The sequence below is a fragment of the Rhinolophus ferrumequinum genome, chromosome 23, assembly GCF_004115265.2.
Source record: "Rhinolophus ferrumequinum isolate MPI-CBG mRhiFer1 chromosome 23, mRhiFer1_v1.p, whole genome shotgun sequence".
In the NCBI taxonomy this organism is placed as follows: Eukaryota; Metazoa; Chordata; class Mammalia; order Chiroptera; family Rhinolophidae; genus Rhinolophus; species Rhinolophus ferrumequinum.
This window is the reverse complement of record NC_046306.1, coordinates 26,009,938-26,031,095: the sequence shown is the minus strand read 5'-3', so window position 1 is coordinate 26,031,095 and position 21,158 is coordinate 26,009,938. Positions and strand designations below refer to the sequence as shown.

Sequence of the window (21,158 nt, the reverse complement as noted above, 5' to 3'; positions counted from 1 at the left end):
AGAACGCAGGACATGGTGAGGCCAAAAAGGAACACCCACGGAGCCATAGGTAGGGGAGTCACACCACTATACTCTCACTGGCGGCTGGGTTGGAAACACAGGAACCAGGAGCAACACAATTCTCAACCCTCACTGTGCTGCTTGCAGACTCAGCCACCATCTTCTTGCTAGCCCCCCTTTTTTCTTTTTGCTACTAGCCTAGCCACGGCAGTTATATTCATGGCTAATGGCTCACTGGTTACAGCTGACGGCCAACTAGCCACAGCTGCTGGCCATTTGATCACAGTCGATGGCCATTTACTACCTGAGCCAGCACCTTTCTATGTGAGGCCGAGAGCCTGGAAACTGCTTTTTGGGGCTCTGTCCCCACACTCCACCCCTACAGGGTCTCGCCTCACAATCTACGCGACAAGCGTCTTCCGCGAGGGGCCCTGTGCGAGGAGCCTGGAGGTGAATGCTATTTCCTGGACACAGCCAAGCTCTCTGGTCACAGCCAGGGTTTCTCAGGGCACCACCAGTACTTCTGGGCACAGCCAGACTTCCTGGCCTTCTTAGGGTACCACTAGTCTCCCCAGACACAGCCAGGGTTTCTCAGGGCACCACCAGTACTTCTGGGCACAGCCAGACTTCCTGGCCTTCTTAGGGTACCACTAGTCTCCCCAGACACAGCCAGGGTTTCTCAGGGCACCACCAGTACTTCTGGGCACAGCCAGACTTCCTGGACTTCTTAGGGTACCACTAGTCTCCCCGGGCACAGCCAGGGTTTCTCAGGGCACCACCAGTACTTCTGGGCACAGCCAGACTTCCTGGACTTCTTAGGGTACCACTAGTCTCCCCGGGCACAGCCAGGGTTTCTCAGGGCACCACCAGTACTTCTGGGCACAGCCAGACTTCCTGGACTTCTTAGGGTACCACTAGTCTCCCCGGGCACAGCCAGAGTTTCTCAGGGCACCACCAGTACTTCTGGGCACAGCCAGACTTCCTGGACTTCTTAGGGTACCACTAGTCTCCCCGGGTACACGAGGGCCTCTCAGGGCACTGCCACTCTCTCTGGACACATCCAGACTTCCTGGACTCAGCCAGGGCTCTCAGGGCACTGCCACTCTCTCTGGGCACAGCCAGACTTCCTGGACACAGCCAGGGCTCTCAGGGCACTGCCATTCTCTCTGGACACAGCCAGACTTCCTGGACTCAGCCAGGGCTCTCAGGGCACTGCCACTCTCTCTGGGCCTCTCAGGGTACCGTGCTGGAACAACAGCGACTCACAGTCAAGGTGCTTACATATTCTCGATGGCGGCCGGTCAAGACACAAAAGCAAACATCCACCAGTTCCACTACATTGTGGTATGTTCCCAAACAGTCAAGTGGTCCATTAAATTAGGGATGGAAGGCAATTCCCCATAGTCCATAGTCATTCGCCAGGGCTGTCCTGGGGGTGAGGGATGACCTTGACCTCACCCTCAGCTCCCATGGAGGACTCAGCAAGTGTTTCCTCCTGGGACTACAAGTCCTGCATCCGGGCTGCCTCAGCAAGCACTTCCCAGCCCACAGGGCCGCAAGGACCTTCACTTTCTCCGGCCTCTGCTGGTTGGGGAACCGTAGATGTCTTCCCACCCCTCCACAGGGGTCCACCTCTCAGGCAGCTGCTCCTCCTGGTCTTCCTGCAACTGAGTGTTCATATGCACAGACTGCTCCTCTGCCCTTCGGAGGGCTTTGGCCGGCACCGTACCCTGCTCGCTGCACCATGTGTAGTGCAGGGGATCCTGCTGACTACGCCATGTGTCGTGCGGGGTGTCAGGCGGGGTCTCTGGTCCCACTCCCCACATAAGAACGCAGGACATGGTGAGGCCAAACAGGAACACCCACGGAGCCATAGGTAGGGGAGTCATACCACTATACTCTCGCTGGCGGCTGGGTTGGAGAACCAGGAAACAAGAGCCACACAATTCTCAACCCTCACTGCGCTGCTTGCAGACTCAGCCACCATCTTCTTGCTAGCCCCCCTTTTTTCTTTTTGCTACTAGCCTAGCCACGGCAGTTATATTCATGGCTAATGGCTCACTGGTTACAGCTGACGGCCAACTAGCCACAGCTGCTGGCCATTTGATCACAGTCGATGGCCATTTACTACCTGAGCCAGCACCTTTCTATGTGAGGCCGAGAGCCTGGAAACTGCTTTTTGGGGCTCTGTCCCCACAATCATACATACAGAAAAGTTCATAAATCTTCAGTGTGTAATCCAATTCATTTTTACCAATGTATGTATCCACGCAACCACAACCCAGATCAAGCTATGGAACATTTCTGTAACCCAGAAAGTACGTCCACATTCCCTCCCGAGCACTGCCCCATCCCCTCATTTCTAACACCATAGATTCGTTTTGCAGGTTCCTGAACTTCTATAAAAGAAATCATAGAGTATCGTGTTTCCCCGAAAATAAGACCTAGCCGGACCATCAGCTCTAATGTGTCTTATGGAACAGAAATTAATATCAGACCCAGTCTTATTTTAGTATAAGACCCGGTCTTATATAATATAAGACCGTGTCTTATATCAATTTTTGCTCCAAAAGACGCATTAGAGCTGATGGTCCAGCCAGGTCTTATTTTTGGGGAAACACTGTACCTCCTAGGAGATATTGCAGGTTCAGTTCCAGACCACCGCAATAAAGGGAGTACCGCAATAAAGTGACTTGTGATCTTCTTGCTGGTGGAGGGTCTTGCCTTCAATTTGTAAAAGCTTAACATCTATGAAGCACAATAAAGAAAAGTACAATATAACAATGTACAATCTGTAGCCTTGTGTCTGGCATCTTTCCCTCAACATATTTTTGAGATTAATAGATGTTGCAAACATCAGGTCATCTTATTCTATTGGTACATTAGTATTCCATTGCATAAATGTACTAGTTTGTCCATTCTACTATTGATGGACATCTGGGCTGTTCTCAGTTTTTATCTATCACAAACTGGGTTGCTATGAACATTCTAAGATGTATTTTTGGTGGGCATATGCACTCATTTCTCTGGGGCGTGTATACCCAGGAGTGGAAAACCTGGTGGACACATGATCAGCTTGAGTAGAATCGGTCACACAGTCTCTCAGTCATGGCCACTCACCCCATTCTCTCCAGCAATGGCCTAGGGTATTTTGTTTTGTTGTTTGTTTGTTTGTTGTTATGGCACTAGCCTCTTTTCATCATGCAATAGCATGAGCCTGCAGTATGGAGTTGGACAGACTGCAGTTCAAGTTTCAGCATCACCTGAGTGATGTTAGGTACCTAACTCTCCAAGGTTTTGTTTCCCTGTGGGGACAACTCTCCCTCCCCAGCCTGAGTTGGCATCCCTGTTAAATCAACAGACCACGAGCCCAGCATTTATGACTGACATCCTACCTGGCAGATGGTGAGCAGTAAGCAAATATTCTCTCTCTCCCTCTTGACCACACCTGAAGCTCCCAACAGGCGGTCACCAAATAAAAATTTCAGGCCCTTTCATCCCTGCGGAGTCCTTTAAAATTCCCACACCTGAAAATCTTCTGTAAGTTTCTTCCTGCATACTTATGTGACAGGCCACTTCTGCCCATCCCATCAGTTAGTGGGGAAAATCCCAGACGCGGAGAGGGTCTGCATTGGATCAGGACCCCCCAAAGAGAAGTTAAGAGAAAGTGCTTCCCGCAAAGTAACTTGGGGCCAGAAAGGAGACACTCTTTGACCAAAGCCAGGTCAAAATTTACATCGTCTGTTTAAGTACTATTATAGGAAGATTGCCAAGATACATAATGTTAATTAAAATTAGCAAAATGCATTATGAATACTTTGTCATTTTTTATTGAAAGGACAGAGAAGGGTATATATTTACACTGACGTATCTAAAATGGATACGTAAGACTAACAACATGGGGCAGTGAAGAGCGGCAACGGGAGATGTTTCAGTGTAGACGTATATGACTTGTGAGCGTGAAGAGCCACATCAATAGATCCTCTATTCAAAATATTGTTACTTTTTATACTTGTAATTTTTAGAAGTTATACATCAGATGAATATGAATCCCTGAACATGAACTCCATGAAACGTCTGGTGGATCAACCATGGCAAAGCAAGATACCTGTTAAATACGTCCATGTGGATGGGTGTGCATGTAGTGGGTGCAGGCAGGCATGTATACAGCTGTGTCTACACGTTGGACAGCTCCATCACAACCTGAGGCGAGGGGAGAAGAGGATATAAAGTCATAGCAAGGGACAGTACCCGAAACTTCCAAGAAGGAGATCCAACCTAAGCTCATACAGAGTTAGACCAGGGGGCCCACCTGGCTTTTCACAATTTCCTCCACCATTCAACCCTTCAATTCTACAGAATTTGAACTTTATCACTAGAAATCCAGAGTAAGAAAATGAGCAAATGTTCTTTCAGGTTCTATGCATGTGTATGTAGATATAGTTGTATGTAAGTAGAAGGATGTGGGATGGTGTATCTATCTGTGTGGCAGTGAGTGTATGTAGGTGTGTATGTGGGTGAGTATATGTAAGGTGCGTGTGTGTGTGTGTGTGTGTGTGTGTGTGTGTTTCATTTAGCAAACAGAGCAGAAAAGACCACACCCATATAAGGGGCAGGCCCTTGGAACACAGCAAGTGGGCAACACTTAGGGATATCTCCCTGCCCCCAAAATGGTCAGACTATCCACTTTCCCAGAAGTCAACAGCAGCCACCCCAAGGGCCAGACCCAGGGCCCCATGGAGAGGTGACACCGATTAATAATTAATACATCTGAGCTTGGCATGCAGCCACAACAGGTGTACCCTCCCATGGCACTCACCTTCACTCCATGTGGCCATGTCACCCAATTAGACGCTGAGAAGTTCAGCAAAGGGCCAGCAAGTAGGCCCAGGCCTGTCCTAAAAGAACTGAGGCTGGGCAGTGAGGGGCCCTTATCCCTGAGGGTCCTCACCAACAGGAAGGCAAACCAACACAAAAAGATTGAGGAAAGGGGATATCCCTTCCAGTAAAGGCAGGCACCTTCCCTTCTGGGGACACAGCCAGGCCATGGTTCCCCCCACTACTCCCTCACTCAAAGGGGATGTGATTAAAAACACAAAACCACACAAACACACACACACACACACACACACACACACACACACACACACGGCTGAGGAAAACAGAACAGAGGAGGTGGGGAGCATGGGAAAGGCAAGCCTCTTTTATTATCCCAGAATGTAAAGTAGTAAAGGCACTTACAACAATGAGGTGGGAGGGGAGGAAAGGTCAGAGGTCAGAGCACAGAGGTAAATCAAAGGGCCCTACCCTGGTCACCACCCAGCATGGAGAAAAGAAAAAGCTACAGGGCCAGGTCTGAAGCTAGTCAGGGTGTCTAGCTCTACAAAAGATACAAATCCATCCTACAGAGGATTAGGAATTAGGAGTATACAGCAGCAAGGGGCAGGGCTGGCAGTCACGAGTTAGTGGTTCTTTAAGGAACACGCTCGGCAGTGACAAAGACCCTCAGGTCCCCTGCTGGAAGAGGTCTCTGTACATCTCGATGAGACGGGCGGCCTCACGTTGACCAGAGAGCAGAGCACCATGGGTGGTAGAGTAGTACTTGCGGTGGGTGGCCTCACCTGAGAACAGCACCTGCATGGGCTGGGCGGGAGACAGAGAAGTGAGGGTGAAGGAGTAAGAGAGGCCAAGAGGCTATCTGTCTCTCCCAGAACCCTCCATCAATACTGCAAGTCACAGAAGAATGAACAGGCATCTAAGATGCAGGTATTTCTGCTTCCAGAGGATGACGAGTTGCCCACCCCACCTGGCCACCTTGCCCTGCTTCTACCCCAAACATCCAGGCCTCAGTTCTGTCTACTCTGAGGCTTTTAGAGTCGTGGCTCTGCAGTCTCAGAAGCTCACTGTTCACCTCTTACCAGTGAACTCCGGGCAAGCAGTTTAACCTTCCTAAGACTTGATTTTCTCATCTGCAAAATGGGTTTATGCTACCTACTTCTGAGGGTGCTTATAAGGATTAAGTGAAATAATGTATCTAAAGCACTTAGAACCTGGAAGAACATAAGCACTCGATAAAGTTAGGCGGTAATTTAACAAACCTTTATGGAGCCCCTATTAGGATCCAGGGACTGTTCTGGGCACTTGGAAGATAAAAGGTGACCAGGCTGCTGCTTTGAGGAGCTTCCTTGCTGGTGGGGAAGCCAGACACGAAACCCAATTATTAATGGTGTCATATGTGACATGACGGGTGTTTGGGTAAGGTGCTGAGAACCCAGAAAAGAGGCTCATAGTTGGGGAGAGGGACACACAAAGCTTCCCAGAGGACAGGACCTTGGGCTGCTTCTTGGAAGACGCTGGGTATATACAGGCAAAAGACGTTTCAGGAAGAAGGAAAGTGGGAGCAAAAATGCACCAAAGCAGGCCTTGTTTAGGGGAGTGACAATTTTGAGACAGCCAGGGCTCAACCTCAAGAAAGCAGGCTATCTAGGTGAGGCCAGGCAAAGCACAAGTGCTCGCATTCCAAGCTTGAGTTTGGACTTTAGCCCAGGGCATCTCAAACTGAATGCATACCAGCTGGGAAGCTGGTCGAGTGAAGTTTTTAATTCAGTACGTCCGGGGTGGGCTGAGTCTGAATTTCTAATGCACTCCCACATGACGCTGGGGTTGCTGGTCCACGGACCACGCACTTTGAGTAGTGAGGCTTTAACCCACCAACAAGGAGCCCACAGAGGTGGTTAAGCTGAAAGGGGGAATGCATATTCTGGCAGGGGGCAAGCTGCCTACTCCTACATGTTATCCTTTCTTCTCAGTAACAAAGCCCTGATTTTTAACTGTGTCCATTGCCATCCAGAATAAAAATGACATATCCTAGTCTCCCCAACAGCTGGTGTGGTCATGTGACTAAGTTCTGGCCAGTCCACTTCAAGACTATCGCTTAGATACACTCATTCAGCCCCAAGGGACCTCCTCCTTCCAACCTAAAACGTAGATGTGAGAGGAGCAGCCTTTGCAGCCCTCTTTGGACCACAAGGAGGCCTTGAAAATGGAGCCAGGTGCTAATCATACCAGGTCCTGATGCCTACTCTGGATTTCCTTTTGTGTAATAGAAGTATACTTCCGTCTTGTTTAAGCCAGAGTTATTTCTGTTTTGCTTTGCTTTTGAGGAGGATGGCTGCAGCAGCACTGAGGGCCTTTTCCTCTCTCCCCGTGAGCACAGCTGGGGCAGGCACAACACACCTTGCCGGTTGATTGACTCCAAGTTGGCAGATGGAGAGAGAGGTGGGTGACACCACCAATTCCACCAAAGAACTGTTTTAAATATAATTCTGTTGGGGTTTTAACATTTATTGTATGCGTGTGATTGGGGGGAGGGACTCAAAATCCACTTTATGGGAACAGAAATATAATTATTTCTCTCGTATTTATTATTTTTCTCTACCTGTTATTTGTTATATAGTGGATAGAATTTGGGAGAGGGTCAGTGTTCTCAATTTTATGTTCTAAAATATATTGGGGAAGAAAAGTCAATAAAACATAGTGGGGAAACTTATTTCCACTGAATCAGTGCTGCCCACTAGAAATTTCCATGATGACAAAAATGTTCTATAGCTACATCGTCTAACATGGTAGCCACTAGCCACATGTGGCGATTGAACTTGAAATGTGGCCAGTGCAACTGAGGAACTAAAATTTTAATTTATCAATTTAAATTTTAATTAATTGATTTAAATTAATAGTGGTTAATGGCTACCATATTGGACGGCACAGCACTAAATGGCTCAGTTTTTCTAATCTCCAGAAAGCATTTAACATCTCAATTTATTCCTTCTTTTTTTCCCAGATGTTAAGTATACACTGTCTTGTTTTCTCTTCCATTTTAGGGGACACTCCATGCCTGTCTCACCTTGGTACCCCTCAGTGAACAAACCCTTCCCTTTCTCTCCCTGAACCAAACAAACATACAAAATACACACACCCACCCCTCACAGGCCCCTCCTTACCCTGCACCCCCCACCTATGGAGCACACCCACACTCACTGCCATCTTGGAGCTCTCCGTGTATGGCAGGGGCTTGGCCAGCTTCTCCACATCTGCCCCACTCGAGCCCACCTGAGTGTACGAATAGGAGCCGCGGAAGTAGGAGTTGCTGCCCCAGGCCGAGCGCAGGATTCGCCGGGGTTTGGGAATATTGGGGTTTCCTGTTGGGGAGTCAAAAGAGCCAAGAGAAAGGATAAGACACAGCCACACACAGAAGACACCCCGAGCCTCTCCTATCCACCCCTGAGGTTCCAAGAAGGCCAGGTTGCTGTGGGGAGGCATGGAGGATGGAGGAGGATGGAGGGAGGCTGAGGTTCAAGCTGTGTACCCCTCATGCCTCCTTGTGACCCCCAGCAAAACACCTCATCTCCCTGGGCCTTCATTTTCCTATCAGAAAAACATTCTAGATAATCATGTTTCCTTCCAACTTCAGGGGTTCTTGTGGGGCTTTCTCAGGACAATGGATGAAAGATGTTCAACTAAAAGAATCAGACAGTAAAACACAAATCCATCTCTTTGCAAGGTAATATGAGTCGGATATAAGCAATCTGAGGTTTTGCGGTGACATCTGAGTTTTTACCATCAGCCCTTAGAGAGAAGAAACACAGGACCCATGGGTTTGCGTGTCTCAAGCTCCAGACAGGGGAGGGCCCGTAATTTAGGAGCCCAAGGCTGAGACGTGGCACCCTGTGGCAGCTCTCCCAATGGCCCTGCCACCTCAGTTTCACAATCTATGGAGGGAAGAGCTACCACATGGTTCAGGGGACTCAGAGGGTCTGGCAGAGGGTCATGGACGATGGAGAGAGGCAGGTGGAAGCAGACAGAGGTGGCACAAGGTCGCACCTGTGAACTGCCGCAGCATCTCTGTGCAGATCTCAGCCACCGCCTCGTCATCACACTTCTCCATGACGAGGGCCTCCTCCCCACAGATCCAGCCGCTCAGCACGTGGCCATAGCGCTCAGGCGGGTAGAGGACATCAAAGCCGCAGATCTTGCGGTACCAGAGCTCGGGTGGGTAGGTGAGGGTGCAGCTCTCTGCCTCGTCCTCCCACACAAACTGTAGGCTATTGCACTCGGGGCCCCAGAAGGGCTCCTCGAATTCCAGAAAGATCTTGTCGGTGGTGCCGATGCCAAGGCGGTGGATGGCAGCCACCTTCTCGGCAGGCAGGCCAGGACGGAAGAAGCTGGCGTACTGCCTCTTGAGCACGCCCAGCGACACCGTAACAATCACGTGGTCCGCTGGGATCACCTCGCAGTCCTCGCACTCCACCAACACCGGCCACTGCTCATCCTCATCCCGCCTGTCCCCCAGGGGCTCCCCTCCACCCTGGCCACCCTCCCCAGCATTGTGATTGTGGTTCCCCTCACCCCGGGGCTCAATCTCAGGACCCCGGGGGCGGCCGGAGGCCTGGTCCCAATGCACACAACGGACAGGTTTCCCCAGCTGGATGACGTGAGCCGGAATGCCTTCGGCCAGCAGCTCTACAACCCGCATGAAGCCTGAGGGGATGATGTGGTGGGCGCCAGGGATCTCCGTCCACTCCCCAAAAGCGCTCAGGGATACCTCGTCCATGCTGTGAGAGCTACTCTCACAGCTCTCCACCTGTGGGAAGAGCCAAAGAGAAGCCGGTGACCGCCAGGGCAGGGCAGGGCAGGGGTCAGAACAGCACCTCAGAGCAGCATGTCTTCCTTGGACCCAGACTCCCCAGAATGAGTCTTCTTCACTCTGGCACCTGTACTCAGCTAAGCTCCCACACATCAAAGATACCTTCAGGTACTGCTGGATCATGGCGAGCTTCAGGCGCTTGGTGGTCTCCGGGTCGTCAGGGTCATCCCTGATGCGGTTGCGCACCTTCTCCCGGGTGAATACCCCCACGCTGTTCTGACTCTCAGCATTGACTGGTTTACCATGCCGGAAAAACTCCTGGGTCAAGTTATAGACCTGCCAGAGAGACCCGAGGAGACTGAAAACATACTCCCCCATCCTATCTCCATCTCAGACTGAAGACCTCCAATGTAAAAGCTGCCACCTCCCAGATGTCCCCAGATATACTGAGCCCACGACCCCTCTCCCTTGGTGCATCAATGTGGCGGGCAATGAGCTGAGACTGCACCCACAGCTCATGGTTCGGGGATAGCAAGCTCCCCTGGGCAGCCATTCTCCTCCAGATGCCACTCTCAAAGGCCAGTGACGGGGATGGGAATGGGAGCGCCCTAGAGGCTTTGTTGCTGGGCCTTTGCTTAGGAAAGTGGAATGCTTGGTGCCTGTCCAGTCTATGGGAAAGGAACCTCCCCTTATGGGCTCTACATGGCCAAGCAGACCACCCACTTCAGAACACAGATCTGCACACATTTGCCTTTTCCAAGAACTAAATGCACAAACCCTTTCCCTGCCACCTCTGCCCAAGCGTGTCTGCTTCGCTGTCTCCCAGGAGGGCAGTCTGGAGGGGTGGCCTGGCCAGTGTTTTAGGGGAGGGGGAGCTGAAGGGGCCCTGAAGTTTGATCTCCCAGCAGACCCTGCCTGGACAAGACACTCCCTTTATTGCAAGACTCAGACACAGGTAAGGAAGATGGCCATGCTGGGGCAGGGCACGGGCAGAGCAGGGCGGCCCTAGTGTGCCAAGGAAGGGAAATGCTTTTCACCGGCATATTTTAGCAAGAACTTCAACCCACATCTCATTGACAGAAAGTAATGGCCCCCTGGAGCGGGTCCTTCTGCCTCCCCTGCTTGTCTGGTATATCACCCCCACCAATCACCAGGCAGATCTCCCTGAGGAAAGGAAGCCAGTCTTGGGTCAGGCATGGGATCCCCAAAGGGCAAGGTCTGAGTCTCAACATTCACTCAACAAACATTTACTGACTGCGCGCCTGACATAGGTTGTAATACTGAGCCAGACGGACACAGTCCTGAACCCCTGCCCTCACTCAAGTTGGGGAAACATCAGAACGGTGTTGTTTCTACATAACGTGCCCAGACAGGAAAGAACCCAGGGGTTGTGAGATCATCCACCCAGACAATCTTGGACAGTCAGGAGATAGCCAGGACGGCAGTGGGAGGGAGAGGAAAAGTATTTCAGGCCGAAGGAATAGCATACTCAAAGATGAGAGAGAGGGAGGAGAGAGAATATAAGATGCATTGCATTCAAAAGTGATTCAGTCTTGCTGAAGTGGGCAGCAAGGAGAGAGAAAACTGGAAGAGATGACTAGAAAGGCAGGCAAGGGCCTGGGCATGAAGAACTAAGGGTCTTGTCAAGGGCTCTGGATTTTATCCAAGACCCTTGCGTCACCACATGCCACTGTCCCTCCCAGGACACTGGCAAATGCAGGCTCCTTGGTCAAACATGTGTGGCTCATGCCGGTCCACGCTGTGTTTCCCTTCCTAAAGTGAGTTTGAATTTGGTTAGCACACATTCATGGAAATGACATCCGCCCTGTCACGCAGCCCTGGTGTAGACCATGGGGCTACAGAGTGGAGGAAGGTGGCATTGCCCACCCTGAACCATTCCACTCAACGGAACGGCCTCCACATAAGATAGAAACATGAATTAAACATGTCTCTGAAATATAAAACATAAAGACGTAATGAGTTAAATTGTTTATTTTTCCTCCCTTCAAGTCACAAGATGCTGGGTGTTTGGCCTGAAGTGGAGTCCTCTACAAATTCCTCACCCAGTACCACTCCCAAGGAGTCAGGCTTTCAACTTGCCTCTTCCTACCTGCATTTTCTTCCTTGAGTGATAACCAACATGGTAGCCAGTCCTTAGCTTATGTTGACTAGAGGCCAAAATGCCCAGCTGAGGAGTAACAAATTTAGTCCATCTACATGATTCTGTGTCAGTCACCAACTAGGACAGCCTTAACTGAATATGGGTTTGTCTTATGAGTACAGTCTCCTTTTATGGGTTAAATGACATCTTCCCAATGTGACCCAAGGGAAATGGGACAAGCCTATAACAGCTAATACCCACCCCGATTCTCATTAAGCACTTTCATAAGGATCTCATTTAATCCTCATGACACTATGAAGTTGATATTACTATACCCATTTTATAGATGAGGAAAGTAAGACTCAGGCTCAATAACTTACTCGAGCTAATAAATGGTACAACTTGTATTTGAATCAAGGTAGTCTTGCTCCATAAATAAACTCATTTATTTATTAACAAATATAACACATTAAATGAGTAGCCCCCTTCAAAGTCATCACCTTTGGAAGGAGGCTTCATATTTGTTATGAAGCCACCCTCAGGCAGGACTTCACCTGCTTAGACACACCTCTTCAAAATGGCCTCCAGCATTGATTAAGAGCCACACAAGGAAACCTATCTCTGGACTTCATGCTTAATACCTTCTCCTTCTGATCCAAAGCATCACTACCCAGATCTATAACCCACCTTACCCATCCTACTTTCTACAACTCACTCTTGGTTTTCAAAAATCAAACCCACAAGCAGAAGTTTATGGTGATCTACTTTTAAGGATATTTAAAAAAACAAGTAAGTCATGGAACCTGAAAGTCATTCTCAAGAGGCATCCATGCCTGAAACACAAACTAACCTGGGAATCAGCACATGACTGATTCCCAGTAGACCAGGAAGTTCTACTTTGAAGAATACTAGTTCTTATCTGCTCAGTAATAACGCAGTCTTTTGGCACATGAGTGAGAACACACAATACCATGGGACTGCACACAATATACCTCGTGGATGCACACACATTGAGCCAGCCTCATTGAGCAGGGACTACCCCAAACCAAGGGTCATTTCTCCTTTTCCACGCCCAAGAGACATAAAAAATGTACAATATGTGTTTGTTGGCCAATTTATGGACCTGGAGTGAAGGGTCATCACACTATAAATGACAAGGTATCAAAAAGCAAGGCCTACATGTTTCCTTGTTTGTTCAGTGCAGTTCACAGTACCACTGAAAAGACACTAAAAATATTAATATATTTTTAAGAACCTGAATAAGACAAGGATGTATGCCACTTCTCTCTGACACTGTACTGGAGATACTGGCCAGTGCAATAAGGTAAGAAAAAGAAATAGTCTTAAGCTATACTGTCCAATACAGTAGCCACTAGACACCTGTAGCAATTTAAAATCAAATTAAATTATTAAATTAAATTAAATTAAATACTTACTTACTCGGTTTTACTAGCTACATTTCAAGAGCTCAAGAGCCACATGTGGCTAGTGACTACAATACTGGATAGTGCAGGTCTAAAACATCTCCATTACTGTGGAAAGTTCTATTAGACAATTCTGGTCTGAGGATTAGAAAGGAAAAAACAACATTTTTTGTACAGGATTATATACATAAAATTCTAAAATACTATTAGAATATAAATTAATATAACATATTAACATATAAAGTATTAGAATTAGAATAACAGTTTACCAAGGTAACAAAAATCAATATATAAAAATCAGTTATAGTTCTACATACCAGGAACAACTAGAAAATAAAGTTTTTTAAAATTACCATTTACAAAAATATCTAAAAATCAATAACAACAATCGCTACCTAAGTATCTGGTAGTAAATCTAATAAAAGATGTTTAAGGTCTCTCTGGAGAAATATTTAATCCTGTGTACCAATAATCTCTTACCTAGTACTTCTCCACTCATTATCTTCATTCTATCCACAAATTGTCCTGATGTTCCAAATGCAGTGCCCAGAGTGTGCAAGGACCTGAGCAGGATCTTAGAAGACCCTAGCGAGTCCCTTGACTCCCCCAACACTGCCAGGGCACTTCCTGCCCCTCTACTCTATGCTCAGCTGCCCTGCCAACACCTCACCTCGTTGTATAAATCGCTGAATTCCTCAACCACGTCCTTGGGGATTCTGCGGCCACGGTTGGTAAGGTAGCAGGCCACGCCATTCTTGGAGTAGAGGCTGATGCGGCCCACGCTGCGCTCCCCATCAGTCGTCTCTTCCAGAAGGCCATTGGCTTCTGCTAGATGGTAGATGGGATTCCCATGGGAGCCATGGATCCAGGTGGCTCCCAGCTCAAAGGTGGCGTGTCCTGATGGTGAAAACAACAGGCCCATGAGAGGGGCGAGGACTTCTTCCGAGAGGGCTATAATACTGCTTCACCCTCCTTCCTCCAGGAGGATCATTCCACACTCATAACAGGGCAGGAAAGGGATTAGGGTCCCACTCTGGCAACCTACCAAAGTCTCAGTGGAACGTTTTCAGTGAAACCACACATGGCACAAAATGGATTCCACTTTATAGCTAACTGCCACCCTGAATGACTGTGATTTGCTCCAGAGTCACCACACTAGACTAATTAGAAGTGGGCAGACTGGAGGGCACCAAAAACTGAAAGCTCAGTGCCCTGCCTCCAGTGGGTTCCTGGTGGGTACTGGGGACATTTATTACTAATCTTCCTTTAGAGCCTCAGGCTTAGGGCTCCCCAAAGAATCTTGCCTGGTTTGAGACCCCAAAATGAGCAGAAGGAGTAGGCACCCTGGAGGCCCTAGTAAACCTAGGGACCCTCCCCAGGGCACAGCAGGGAGCTCCAAGTCATATAGCCACTGGGAAGTGATGTCCAGGCATGGGGTACCCTTCCTGGCTCTAGACACCCAGTAAAAGCAGGAACAAGGGGAGCACCTTCAGGTCAGCTGCAAGGTCAGTACCCTACCCCTACCCCCCCAGGCTCTGCCAGGAAATTGTATGGCCCAGAGCAGGCCCCAGTCTGAGGATATTTCCTGCCCTCTCCCGTATGGCCCTCTGCTTCTGTGACCCTTGCTACACCCCCACATCCAAAGGACATCAGGTACTAATTGGTACAAAAGTAATTGCGGTTTAAAAGGTTAAAATTGCAAAAACCGCAATTACTTTTGCACCAACCTAATATTTCCATGTCTTCCCCCACTTGGGGCCTTTGGCCCTGAACCCCTGCTCTTACCACTGAGATTCACAGCTACCATCTCACACTGCAGCAGGTCCATTTGCTACCTGGGCTTTCAGTCCTGCGTGTCTGCACACACAACACACGCACGTATGCCCTTGCTCTGACATGCTCTCCCTTCTCCCGGCAGGTCTACCTTCCTCACATACATTATTCCACAAGTACTAACCCGTCCTCTTTTCACTACTACCCAATTCCCTCCATCACCTGAGACCCATCTAACCTCCCTCCCTCTGGGGAAGGCTTCCTGTCCAGTTGGGTATCCCCTCCGCCTCCTGCAACCCAATTTCTTCCTCCTCGCTGCCTGTACCATCATTTCACTGCACGGCATGTCTCGGCTGTCAGCTACCACTGAGACTGGGCCATTTGTCCTCCCATCTTCTGCTTCTGTGTCAGACCCTAAATGTCTTATCAAGACTCAAGAACCACAAATGAAGAAGCCATTCCTTCTCTAAGGCTCCAGCCCAGACAATCAGGTATCAAGCAAAGAGTTCCAGGCTTCCCCACTGGCTGTCCCCAGGTTTCCAAACGCCTTGGATGGTGCTTTCAGTCTTACTGCCAACAAACTCTCCTGTGTGTGCCAGGAGAAGACGGACGCAACTTCAAGCATGCCTTCCAGTAAATGCTATAAGGGAAGACTCCTAATGTGATCAAAGCTTCTGAAAGAAGAGACAAGGTCCCCATGTGTCCTCAACCTCTACTTATTCTAAGCCTGACCACCTACTTCTCTGAGCCATTTGCCCTATCCATCCAAAATGGGCACACCAGAGGTGGCCGGTTAGTTCAGTTGGTTAGAGGGTGGTGCTAATAACACCAAAGTTGCTAGTTCGATCCCCACAGGGGCTACTGTGAGCTGCGCCCTCCTTTAAAAAAAAAAAGAAAGAAAACTAAAAAGAAAAATGAGCACACAGAATCTGCTTGGCCTTGCTGCCTGTGAGGGAATGGTCACAGAAACAAAATCCTCCAGTCAATGCAGCCCATCGTGCATGGTCCCTCTGGGCCATTTTCATGGTCCCTACTTGCTCAACCACTCATTGGTCAAATCGCCTGCCTGGGAAGCCCTGACCTCCAGCTGCATTTCAGGCAATTCCCTACCCTCTAGAACCCCTGGTATCATCTGCCCACCCCTGAGGTAAGTCTCTTACCGAGCTGCTTTCTCCAGAGCCCTCATTACCCCATTACTCTGCAACCTGGACAGGCCGTCTTCCTAGACAATCCTAAGACCTGCCCGTCACCCACAAGGAGGCCCAAAATCCCCTTCCTCCTCTGCTGCCCTGAGTTTCTATTGCCCCAGCTACTCTCACTCATGACAGACTAATTCATACTCAAAAGTTAATGACTAATAGAAGCTCACAGAATTCCCCTTCTTGGGAAATAGAAACTGGTCCATCCACTGCCAAGACAGTTTGGTTCTGGGTGTTCCCTCTCTCCTACATACTATGAACCCTAGGTCATGTTCCAAAAATGGAGGCCAGAACCCCATCCCGCCTACCTCAGAGGGCTACTGAGAGGCACAAAGGGAGCTTCTGGAAAACATCCAGGCAGCATACATGATTGAACATTTACCTCAGAGAAGAAACTAAAGTAATGAGATTTCAGGCAGGGCCAAGGTATTGGGGAACAAGAGGTAACTTTGAGAGGTGGCTGGGCTAAGGTGGCACTCACCGAGTTTCACGCTCTGCACACGGCCTCCGATGCGGCTGGAAGCCTCAAGCACAGTGACATCCGTGAAGCCCTGCTCCAGAAGCGCTTTGGCTGCAGCCAGGCCAGCCAAGCCGGCGCCGATCACCACCACACGAGGCTGTCCCCTTCTCCGTAGGCCACGACTGAGAGGGTCATCCGCACTGTCGCCACTGGATTCACAACTTTGCATACCGTCCGCACTCGCCTCCTAGGAACCTGCAGAAAGCAGGGGTGTCACAGCTCACCTAACCCCCTTCACTTCCCACCTACTCCAAGAGGTACTCACAGGCTCCACCCTCAAGGGGGAGGCTCAAGCCCTCCCCCACCTCCTTCAGGACCTGAGCAACGACCCATCTCCAAAGGATCCGGGGAGGGAGGAAGAGAAACAGGGAAGGAGAGAGGAAGGAAGTGATGTACTGTTGGACCCTATCACAAGCAGGAGAACTGGAGCCCACCTTGAGTCCCTGAAAGCCATCAATGCCATCCCAAACCTACAATGCACTATTTCTTCCCCAAGGCTAAGAAACTGGCCAGGAAGAGGATGATCAAGAAGGCCAAAGGCAGGAGAAACTGACTCTGGCACTGCTGACCCTGAACCAGCTGGGCCCAGCACGGCTGCTGTGGTTTAGCTCACACCAACCCGAGGAGGCCCACACTGACCCCCGGACGCTTGCACAGACCTCAGGATGCTCGCACCAACCCCAGATACTTGCACACAACGGCGCTGGACCTTCTGTTCTCTCTCCCTTGCCTGGCTCTTCCCTGGTACTCTCTCTTCCTTGCCCTTTCTTTTCTCCTCTGGCTTTCTGTTAGTCTTTCACAGCCTCAACGAGGTGGCAATTTGGTAGGCAGGACAGAGTCCCACCCTCCCCCCAGAAATGCCACGAGGCCGGTATTGGACGCGCCTCTGCTATTCCGGGTCGACCTCTGGTTGTTTTCTCCAACCATCCAGCCCCTCAGTCACCGCAAAGCAGCAAGGAGCCCAGGAAACAGTGGACCATGAGGACCTGTGGCACCAGAGGCCAGACATCAAATTGACAGTTATGCTAAGCCAGCTTGCTCAGAGACGCCAGGCTAAGAAGTAGATGGCTGGGAGGCCTAGGGGGTCCAGAAATCTGGCCCCAGGGCTGGGAGAAGCTACCCTTCTATTCCCAGAGTGACCAGAAAGGTCTGAAGGTGTCCGTGGGTCACCCTAGGGGAGCCACTCAGCTCTGATTCTGTCCCTGTTCCTTACCTGACCCAGTTGCCATGGCTGAAGTTTCAATGGCAGAAGTTGCAGACCTAACAACAGGGAGTGAGGTGGCTGCTCTGGACGGCAGACAGGGGGCATCTAAAAAGCTGTGACACACACCTAATAGGGCAGATTTCACCGAACAGATATGCTGAAGAATGTTTATAGCAGTTTTATTCACAATAGCCAAAAAACAGAAACAACCCAAGTCCATCCACACGAGAGTGGATAAATATATTGGGCTATGTGTAGCACATCCGTGCAAGGGACTAGTTCTTGGCAATAAATTCAACAACATTACATTGAACAAAAGAAGCCGGAGATAAAAGAGCTCATCCTGTGTGAGTCCATTTACGTGGAGTTCACTAAAAGGTCAAATCAATCTGTGATGACAGAAGAGAAACGAGGGTGGGGAGGATGACTGAAAAGGGTCAGGAGGGAACTTTCTGGGGTGGAAGGAATATGTATCTTGATCTGGATGGTGGTTACACAGTGAACATACAGAGATCCAGAGAGGTGGACATTTAGGATTCATGCCATTTACTGTGTACGTGCATTTATACCTCAGCAACCACTCAGATATCCATTCCTGGCTCCCTATGAAAAAATAAAATAAAAGCTGACACCCTGACTTCCTTCTCCACACATCTCAAGGACTGATCACTACAGTTTTACCCTCGAACATCTTTTTATCACACATTTAGCAAAGGGGTCCTTTTCTAAATATGCTCAAGCTGAGAAGCTGCCCCTCGCACCTCCCCCCACCCACCCCACCTGTCAATGCCACACCTGGACATGGACAAACATGTCCCCCCTCTCCTGCCCCAAACTCCCTCCAAACCCTCCAGGCCCAGACTCAGTGCAGAAGTGGTTCCCTAGAGGGCCAGAAGGTGGTGCCTGAGGCCTGGAATCCCTGAGGCAGAATCTCAGGTTCAGAGATAGGGGCTCCCAGACTCAGACTGGTGCCCGGCCTCCTTCCAGGACAGCCTGTGTCCCGGCTTTCCCATTCCTCCTCCCTCCTGCTTCAGTCCTCCTGTCCGTCCAGTCCACCACGCCCCGCCCACTCCACCCCCAGTTCCCCAGGACGTTCCGTCCAGCCTCCCAGGAGCATGGGGATCAGGGCTGGCTTGAGTCCTTTCCTCCCTTCCCTTCTTCCCTCCCCCAGGTTCTCCTTCCTGCGCACTAAATCTAGGTGAGACTGGCTGTCCACACCAGGAGGCCAGGGCAGTCCGCAGGGAGGAAGGGTCTACAGCAGGTCTATAAATACACAGGGCGCTGGAAGCTACCACTGACACCAACCCAGCTGGGCACTGCTCATCTCATCCCTAGTGCCACCCCTACCCTGAGGCCACCCCAAAACAAACGCTTTTATACAATAAGGGAGTTGGATTGGTGCTGTGGTTCTCCAACTTTGTTGGTGGAACCCCTTCTCAAAAAGTTCCTGTGGGGCCCAGCGTAAGCCTTGGATGAAGCGGGGGTCCTGCCCCCACTGAAGTCTCATCACAGGTTCCCTGGGGCATTACCTCTAAAAACCTGCGGTCTATGTAAGAAGCTACCTTGGGAAGCAGGCCTAGGGAAAGAATGCTTGGGGCAGCAGCACTTTCCCAGCCCTTCCTGAACTTCCTTCTGTCGCAAATGGTCAGCTTGTCCTCACTACATCGTTGTGAAGTCCAATAAGGCCCTATGTGGATGTCACAAGACTGTCGGCCTTTTCAAGAGCTGTGCGTGTAAACATCATTTGTGAAGTTCTGTAGCTAAATTATGAGCACATTGTCTTTGGGAAGGGGTTCAGGAATGGATTTTGAGAAGTATAGGCGGGCAGCTTGCCTTTCAGATGAACACAGAAAAGTACCCCGAGTTCCCAAGTATCAGAGACAGACATCACTCATGGGGTGCCAACGTGGAAGCAGCAAGTGGGGTCATGTAGGTCGCCGGTGCCCCTGGCCCTCACAGCTAATCCCCCAGGCCTGTCCTTCCACAGGCTTTGTCTCAGATGGGCCCATCAACCCCTGGGGCCCCCAAGAAGCCACAGAAGCCACTAGCATAGCCCACAGAAGGCAGAGAGAGATGAAGTGTCTGCCATGCCCCCCATATCGGCCCTTGGAGCCAACAGGCCTTGGGATCCAAACTGAAAGGGAGAAAGCCATGTGCAGCGATACCTACTGTGTGCGGGGCCCTCAGCTAAATGCTGAACTGGATCTTCAGGTGCTTTTATCTGATTGGGGAGACAACTTGTTTTCTATTGGTTTGTGTCATGTTTTCCTTTCCAACATTTTTTTTTTAGTTTTATGAGAAAATGCCTGACTTAGGAAGACTTTCTTAATGCTCCTTGGTGCCTGCCTGCCCTTCTCTCAACTTTGGGAAATAAATAAATAAATAACATCCGCTCCCTGATCTGTATGCACAGGAGAAACAGAACGCCCTGTACTTTTCTAGCAGATAAAGGAGAGAAGAAAAAAGTGCTGGCTCAGCCAGGCAGGGAGGGGGCAGGAGGAGGAGGAGGACAGAGAGGAGAAGGGGTAGGGGAGGAGGGAGGCAGGAGGGACAGGGCAATAGCACTTGCCTTCTTGCTCCTGCCTCCATGGCAAAATGGGGGTGGGAGCCTCGGGCCCCCACGTCCCCAGGCAGGCCAAGCCTGGTAACGTCAGCGATGGCATGAGTGTCTCACTGCCATTCACGATGCCCCACTACCCTCCCCAGCCTCCTTCCCACTCCGGCCTGCAGGCCCCGGCCTCCCCCTGCTGCACAGAGCCAACAATGCCGTGACTGAGCTGCCCAAGAAGCCAAACTGAAAAGAAGAGGGCAGCAGGGGAGAGACGCAAAGAGGGACGAAAGATCCTGTCCCATGGCAGAGTCACCGAAGAAGAATGGATGAAGACGAGGAGGCCATGCCACAGGAGTGGGCACCGGCACCCCAGCGCGTCCACTTCCCCACCCACGTTTTCACAACATCCTCACTTGTTTCATTTGACACCCTGAGATTTACTCTTCACAAAGTACCTCCTAACTGCCACATACAAGAGATACGTTTCAATCCTGGCCTCCCACAAATGACCCTGCTCAGCCCCTCTTGGAAATGCCCAGAACTGAGCTGGGGGCACCGTGCATCTCCTTATGCTTTCCCCATCTCCATTAAAAACGGCTGGAGCACCAAGCACTCCCGGGCTCAAAACTGAAGGCATCCTTCGTGAAAGACCTGCCCGTATCCATTGGGTCACAACATCAACCCCACAGCCCAAATCACTGTTGCCTCTACACTCAACTTCCCCAGGCAGCGGCCTGCCTCCT

General features: G+C 50.1%; 1 protein-coding gene across 5 annotated transcripts in view; it reads right to left on the bottom strand.

The window, feature by feature from the left end:
- Nucleotides 1-5,153: 5,153 nt before the first annotated feature.
- Nucleotides 5,154-21,158, bottom strand: part of SMOX (spermine oxidase) — a 35,150-nt gene continuing 19,145 nt past the window's right edge. For 2 of the 5 annotated variants that reach the window (XM_033095057.1, XM_033095056.1), the window contains exons 2-8: nucleotides 16,622-16,855; nucleotides 13,839-14,065; nucleotides 9,806-9,979; nucleotides 8,881-9,640; nucleotides 8,038-8,198; nucleotides 6,099-6,188; nucleotides 5,183-5,643 (exon numbers count right to left, since the gene is read on the bottom strand). In XM_033095057.1, the coding sequence (XP_032950948.1) occupies nucleotides 5,506-5,643; nucleotides 6,099-6,188; nucleotides 8,038-8,198; nucleotides 8,881-9,640; nucleotides 9,806-9,979; nucleotides 13,839-14,065; nucleotides 16,622-16,829 (1,758 nt within the window). In that variant the 5' untranslated portion in view covers nucleotides 16,830-16,855 and the 3' untranslated portion in view covers nucleotides 5,183-5,505. Of the gene's footprint in view, nucleotides 5,644-6,098; nucleotides 6,189-8,037; nucleotides 8,199-8,880; nucleotides 9,641-9,805; nucleotides 9,980-13,838; nucleotides 14,066-16,621; nucleotides 16,856-21,158 lie in introns of all 5 variants that reach the window. The other 3 variants (XM_033095055.1, XM_033095059.1, XM_033095058.1) reach the window with 3 other exon arrangements.